General features: G+C 31.0%; 1 protein-coding gene across 1 annotated transcript; it reads left to right on the forward strand.

The window, feature by feature from the left end:
* The first annotated feature begins 5,850 nt into the window (after positions 1–5,850).
* On the forward strand, positions 5,851–7,689 carry LOC108982456 (transcription factor MYB14-like). The gene is made up of 2 exons (XM_018953838.2): positions 5,851–6,187; positions 6,464–7,689. Exons 1-2 carry the CDS (start codon positions 5,925–5,927, stop codon positions 7,266–7,268), a joined length of 1,068 nt encoding a protein of 355 aa, XP_018809383.2. The 5' UTR covers positions 5,851–5,924; the 3' UTR covers positions 7,269–7,689.
* The last annotated feature ends 410 nt before the right edge of the window (positions 7,690–8,099 follow it).

Genomic DNA, 8,099 nt, shown 5'->3' on the forward strand with positions numbered 1-8,099 from the left:
AGAAAAAGATAAAGGAAGCGTTCAAAAAGAAGTAGAGGAGAGAGAGTTTGGTCAAATTCATCTCTATTTTCATTTTTTTTTTTAATATCAGCTGACGTCAACCGACTACACAGCGTTTACATGAGACGACTATATATAGAAGAGCTGTTTACTTATTATATATATATATATACTCATGATGTATGTGACATTAATTGTCCATGAATATTTAATTTGTTTTTTTTAAATAATAGCTTATGTAAAGTTGTTCATGAATAATACCATATCAAAATTTCAATACAGTGATCTGCATATATTATGTGATGGGATTGGAGATTAGAGTGTATGGTGCATGCCTACAAGAAAAATAAGCATTTGTAATGGATTATTTATGATAATAACGATTATTTACGACAAAACAAACTCAATTTAATAAGAAATAATTATTTTCGTAAAAAATAATTAGTCATAAATAAACAATTTTTTTTGTAGTAAAACATCGTCATGATATATATATAGTATTAACTCATTTTTTAAAGCTTTGTTCTGGCAGCAGCCCATGATCCTGCAACTCCTAAGAAGGCAAATTAGTTCTACGTTTTCATGATCGTTTGAAGTTTTTCATAAACCTAAGCTTAATTTACTAGTTCATGACCATTGAAAAATATACCAAAAATAAATTCAACTTCGATCGAGTAGCTAGCTAGTACACGTCGATACTGCTAGAAAGCTATCATGTGTCACATGCCATTAATTATTAATTCTCTTAATTTGCCTGCATATTAAGCACTTCATGAGGAGCAAAAGTCGTGAAAACATTTCGTGTTTATTTTTCATATGGAGAACATGGGTAACTTGACTTGACTTGACTTTAAGGTCAACCCTAATATTATTAATTTAATTTCTACGACTCATGTGTACGGCCATATATATATATATATAAAGTTTAATTTATGCGCGTGAATGGTAAAAGTCGATCGTACGTGAATTATGGGTAATGGAGAAGAGAAAAAAATGGTTAAAAGCCAAAAAAAAAAAAAAAAAAAAAAAAAATGGTTGAATATTAGAATGAAGAAAAGTGATACATTTTCTTTTTTTACTTTATAATTAAAAATAAATCTTCTGGTCTTCGAAACTTTTTGGATCAGATCAGAATTTGGATCCATATTTTGACCCTCATTCTTTTCTTTTTTTTAATGAATTTTTTCGTATCTTGTACCTGTCAATTAGATATTAATTCAGCCACATGTTTTGAATTGACGGCTGACCTATCTCTTAAATTTTGCATTTATAACAGTTTGTACGATATTAATTTAACTGATCTCATCCTATTTTTCCCATTTCCTTCCCTTTGTGTTACGTCTTGTTAAGCTAACTCCTAAATTCCTCCCAACTTTGTGACAAATTTTGCTCCTGGCAGCTACAAATTCTAACAAAATTTTCCTTTTCAATTAACTTTTTAGCATTCAAATTATTAAGATATAAAATAAATAATAAAATAATTTATCTATTTTTATCAATTTAAATTTTTGAGACAAATAATATTTTATATAATATTAGAATAGAGATTCTGAGTTCGAATCTTGAATTTATACTTTATTTATATTTAATTAAATCTTTTACTTGTTGGATCTATTCATTAAAGAGAAGTCTAAACCATAAGTGATGAAGAGTATTAAGATATAAAATAAATAATAAAATCTACATCTTTCTATCAGTTTAAATTTTTGAGATAAGTTGTAATTTCATACAAAGAAAAATTCTAGATATAAGCCTCACAGGCTCACACCCTGCATATATCATTCATTTAAAAATATATCATTTTTTTTTTTACTCACATAATAAAAATGATTCCAGATATATTCATAAATAAAATATGATCAAAATATATAATAATATATTTTTAAAATAAATATATAAAATATAAACTAAGCTTATAGGTAGCACGACTCTTCGTACAAATGCACGCGTATAATAACTAATTAAGTACCATTAAAGTGGATAACACTATTCTAACGTCTAAAATTGACTATTCATATGGACGATATTATATTTCAAACTTCTAAAAATGGACTATTCAAATAGTTAACACCGTTCGAATCCCTAGGAGTGAGTCACGACCATTTGAATCGATAAGCATTGAGTTCAAATAATTAAACTACAATTTTTTTTTTTCTGCAAAAATTGTTTTTATTTAAGGACAAAACAATTTTGCTCTTAAATATTACGATTCGAACAATATAATAATTTTATGATCAGTTATATTATATGCTATACTGTCAATTTGTCAATATCATAGTCAATTGATGAACTGTACCAAGTCAGTATGAAATGATGGGAGCGAAAATAGAGAGAAGTATAATATATATAAATATATATATATTATAACCTATTTATTTATGACATCATAATTAATAACTCGTGGAGAGCTTTAGGGCTTCTTTGGACATACAAAAGTCTTATACCTATGTGATCACATTTGAAAGAATGTACCAAAACTGAATTCTATGTACTTTCATGGTCGAATACACTCTTTGCCTGTAAATTAGCACTGCTTGGAGCAAAACAAACGTGAAAACATGATATTTTTCATATAGATCAATATGGTAGCTTGACTTGACTTTAAGCTCAACCTTAGGATACTTATTCCTCAGCATGTGACCCTGCCATGCATATTGAAACCTTAGGATACTTGACTTCAATAGAGTGTGTAATTGTCGCGTACTTCATTTAAAAATAGTAGGACACACATCAAAGAATGGGTTTTTGTATGTGCATCTTGGATTTATTCATTTAGAAAAAACTGTGTGAGACTTATAATGCACCTTAGGAGTATACAATCATTTCTCTTATAAATTATGTCATGGAGAATAGAAAAAGCAGAGAAAAAGCAAAAGGATGGTTGAATGGACTAAAGGAGAGTGGAGAAAAACTCTATATAGGAGAATAACTTAGCATCTTTGGAAACTTTTTGGATCAAACTCTTGAATTTAATAATTAATAGATTTTTTAAAGACTCAGGCGCCATTTTTCTCTAGTTTATGAAATAAATATTGGATGAAAATAAACTTTTTGGATCATATTTTTAGTTTTTGGATGGATCATGGGTTTTTTCTTTCAAATTTCATGTGGTCAATTAAGGTATCATTTAAGGGTAATGATACTCTTACACATTTTTTTACTATTGTTTTCCTATCCAGTTTTTTTTATTTTATTTTTATTTTTTATATATATATTTTTTTATTTCTTCTTCTTTTCGCTATTTGATTCTGAATTAAAAATATTATTACATGACCTTGCATAATTTAAAAGAAAATAAATTCAATTGACCAACGTAATAATATAATTTAATTAACAATAAATCTAATTTTATAAAAATTGGCTCAAAGAACAAAAGAAAGTTAATTTTTATAAATTGAATTTATTTTTAATTAGTTATATGATTACGTTAGTTGATTGAATTTAATTTCTTTTAAATTATGTAAAAATACCATGTTCTGAAATTTTTAATCTAGATTCAAAGAGTATAAGAAAAAAAATATCATTACCTATCATTTAATTTTTTTGGGGCCAATTAATTTGTCTAAATATCATTACCTATCATTTAATTATTATTTTATATTTTACATCTTATAAAAAATACTATCAAATATAAAATTTAAAAATAAATAGTGATTGATATATAACAAAACCTAGAATTATAACATGCGATGAGCTTTCCCCCTCCTCTCAATAATTAGTTAAATGAAAACTTTATACACATTATCATTTTATTTTATTTCATTATAAATAGATGTGACATATTTATCATTGCTAACAATTAAATGATTTAATAACAATACTTTTAGTTAAAATTTAAATTTTAAGGCCTTTTTTTTATATATGTAATTTAGAATTCATAAAAAGAAATTAAGTTAGCCTCTCGGAATAAAACTTTCTAGTTCCGCTCTTGCTGGCCGGAGCTGACGGCTGGGAGCTGCCGGCCGCCTTGCATGGGGCACTCTCCTCCTGAAAAAATAAAACCACGTCAGCTCCCAGCTACAGCCTTCACCACTGATTGCCTGATTCCCCTTCAATATGTCTACGTTTTTCTTTTTACCCCTAAATTACTATAAATGTGAATACATGGACTTCCATTTTGAAGTGAAAGTCGTTGGGAATCATACGTCATAACCGTGAAGAAGACTCCCAATTATACACAAAAATTTCTAAAGTTTTTCAGTCCCATTTCAGCTTTAATGACCACATGATTCCCAATGCCTTTTTGATCCATTTCTTTCCATGCTGTGTCAGTACCATGTCTCTAGTATATCACTACTATGTCTACCATGTCACAATATATTTTATTTAATTATTATAATTTTTTAAAATTTTTATATAAAATAAAATGAATAATTTAATTTTTTTAAATTTTAAAAAAATAATAATATTAAAAAAATTATATTTTAATAATAATTTATTTTATTTTTAATTTTTATTTCAATTCATTTCCGTAAACCAAAATCTTCCAAACATAAAATTTTCAAAAGTCAAAAGTACAAGCACCGCTCATTTCTTATATATATTGGGAACTGTGGGGCCACCGAGAGGTGATCTTGAAAGTTTCTATGCACCAAAAGTGTCAAATGTATTTTTTTTTTTAAGAATTCACAATTTATTAAAAAAATACTTTTTTAACTAATAAATAAAAAAAATGATAGAAACTCTAAAAATAAATTCTGGATGAGTTGCATTTTTCATATATATTTGGTCCCTACCATGATGATGACTTGATGGATACCATAATTTTCTGTTCAAACTTTTGATTCCACTCATATTTCTAATGACTTTTCATTGACTAGATCCTAGCAAGCTCGATAGCTACTACACGTAAATCAAACCACATCAGGACAAGTTCTGTTCTTCGATTCACACGTATGAACACGCAATCTGCATAATGTGAAAACTACCCACTTTTGTTAAGAATATTAATGAAGTTAAACCCTAACACCCCATCCCCCCAAAAAAATCAAAAATAATAATTGCTGTATATATACGCGGGTATGTCCATGTGTTTGCTGTATGGTTCAATAACTACGCTTGTCCTAATTTATCTTGCTTTTACACCCAGAAGCATCCTTGACCTCATATTGATATGATGTTCTATCAGTACGGTCGACCGATATAACATGGTATGTTTGACTTATATTTGTGGATGCCCCCGAAGTTTGTGTGTTTCTGATTCATCTAAATTAACTTATCTGAGCTATCCCTTTCTTCAAATTTATTATTATCAATGAATTTAGAGGAGGTGGCCGGTGGGGAGAAAACCAATATGAAATGCCCTGGCAAAGTACTTATATGGGTACTTTACTTCCATGGAACGTAAACAATAAGATAAAACAAAAACCACTTAGATGGTACGTACTATTCATGATTCTAATCTTTTTTTTCTTTTTTTAAAATTAAAGAGGATGGTATCTAATTTTATTAATAACCCTCTAATGAAAAAACTGTGATTATAACAAGTAAAATATGGACAAAAAACCATGCAAAACATGTACTTAATTGCATAGATCAGCATTAATTAAAGGGCTTGTGCACAACAGGCCAGGGTTGATGTTTCTTAGGAAGCTAGCCTCCCGTTTCGTCGAACATATAATATGGCAGTTATGCCTATAGGAGTAGGAGTTGCTACCTTTTCATTTACCACACAGAATAAACATAAAAAAAATAAAACAGGACCTCCAGTCAAGCTTCCTGGAGGGACCCTTGTATAATTACATGTAGCCTTCGTTTGTTTAATATTGAAAGTTTTCCCTTTATTATATCTGGCATGGAACACGTTCGGTCGCCAATAAATGGTATAAATAAGTCCACCGAGAGCTTCAAATTCTAGGGAGATCATATCTATCTGAAGAGAGAGCGAGACACACAAACACACAGAGAAAGAAAGAGAGAGAAAGATGGTGAGAACCCCTCGGTGTGATAAAAATGGATTGAAGAAAGGAACATGGACACCAGAGGAAGACACGAAGCTTATAAGTTATGTTACTAGGTACGGCTGTTGGAATTGGCGCCAGCTACCCAGGTTTGCAGGTCTATCAAGGTGTGGAAAGAGTTGCAGACTTCGATGGATGAATTATCTAAGACCCAACATCAAAAGAGGGAACTATAGCAAAGAAGAAGAGGAGAAAATCATCAACTTGCACGAATCGTTGGGGAATAGGTATGCTTTAATAAATTACATTCAATTTCAAATCAAACTAACAAGATGATGAGAAGCCGGCCAGGCTTACTAATTTTACATGATCATCACTCGACCAAGATGAATCATGCATGATGATCATACAGTTCTTGTACAAAACTTTTTGTTCCTGAATACAGTTTGCCTCATTTTTCTATGGTAATTAGTACGATTAGCCGTTAGTAAGGCATGCATACCCAACAGATTTTTGTATGAAGTACCGGACTAAGGCCTCTTACACTTCCTGATCACTTGCAGATGGTCTACAATTGCTGCTCAGCTACCAGGAAGGACAGATAATGAGATCAAAAACCACTGGCACACCAACCTGAAGAAACGCTTGAAACAAAACTCTGTCACCCATGAAGAAAAACAAGACTCAAATGATCTTCCTAGGGGTGAAAAGAGACAGAAGAGAAAGGAGCCAAGTCATTCTCTTAAAAATCCAGAAACTACGCATGAGGCAATTGATACTGCAGTACTTGACCGGAGGACAAACGTTGTTGCAGGTGATATTAATCATGGTACTTCCACAGAATATGTAGAAACCGATGGTAATTTTTGGACACAGCCATTTTTGACAGATGATTCCAATATTACAAGTGGGTTCCCTTCACCATTTATGGACAGCGAGTATTTATGTTCAGTGCTTGATGAATTGTTGTCATGCCCTTATGGTTTATTCGAAGAAGAAGACGAGTACTCAAACAATCTTACCCCGAGCGAGAAAAGACAAAAGAGGCTAAATGATCAGCCAAATAAACCTCTTCTACATCCAAGTACCCAAATTATTGATAGCTCACCATCATCACCACAACCATGCTCAAGTGAATTATCCTCCATCACCAAAGATACAGCAGTTACAACTAGCACAAACATGGTTGCGGACGATAACGTCGTTACTTCCTTTGAAGCATCCACGGAAAACGGTAGTAATTTTTGGACAGAGCCATTTTTTGCAGATAACTCCTATATTCCAAGTGATTTCTCAGCACCATTTATCTGCACTGATGAATACTTATCTCCAGCATTTGATGAATTCTTGTGCTCATATGTCCTGTAAGATGAGGAAACTGAGGACTTGAACCGACTAGTAAGCAAATTATGCATGGAGAACTTCATATGTCCCTACGTTGCTTGCTTACTACTGGTTTTCAAGTGAGGAAGATGTTAAATGCGTACATGTTTTACTATAACTATTGTCTTATAAACTGAGTTGGCAATTGGAGTGATACATTCCCAACATATATAATAAGTATATCTTTGATTAGCCTTTTGATTTGTGACACATAGCTTGTCAAATTACCTTATATATATATATATGTAGCAAAACTTATAATATCTCTAGCATTACTGATCTTTTAGTAATAGTAGTTGCTTTCCTACTATGATCACTCCATATATGATGTGATGTATGGGTTGTAGAATACTATATAATACATCCAAGGGAAAATAAATTCATTATCAATCAATCATGTTATCCCCATTGCCGCCTCTGATCCCTTAATAGTCATTTTGGTACGATGTATATGCGTGGTTTGTGGGCCATATCTGACGTGATCATGGAGTTGTCACAACAGCCCAACCGAAGCTGCAAAGGCAGCGAAACTTCGTGCTTAGGCTGCCTAGTTTGTACATATGCGTATACTAGGTCAAGCTCCCCTCAATAAATTTAGAGTCAATTACTAATCACACCTCGTGTATTTTATGGCCGTCATATCTAATTAATGATCAAATGTTATTGATCATGTTTTTAATGCTTTCTTATGAAATATATATATATATACTTATTCTAATCGATCATATCCTATTTTCTTAATTCCTCACGTTTTAGAAGTGTTAAATTGAAATAAATAACGTCTTGTGATTGCAAGTTGCTTATAAAAATTACTTT

Source organism: Juglans regia, chromosome 10, assembly GCF_001411555.2.
Source record: "Juglans regia cultivar Chandler chromosome 10, Walnut 2.0, whole genome shotgun sequence".
Taxonomy (NCBI): Eukaryota; Viridiplantae; Streptophyta; class Magnoliopsida; order Fagales; family Juglandaceae; genus Juglans; species Juglans regia.

Excerpts from the sequence above, each read along its gene's own strand:
- LOC108982456 (XM_018953838.2), top strand. The coding sequence starts at position 5,925 with ATGGTGAGAACCCCTCGGTGTGATAAAAATGGATTGAAGAAAGGAACA. Across the intron at positions 6,188-6,463 it reads CACGAATCGTTGGGGAATAG|ATGGTCTACAATTGCTGCTC; the intron begins GTATGCTTTAAT and ends GATCACTTGCAG.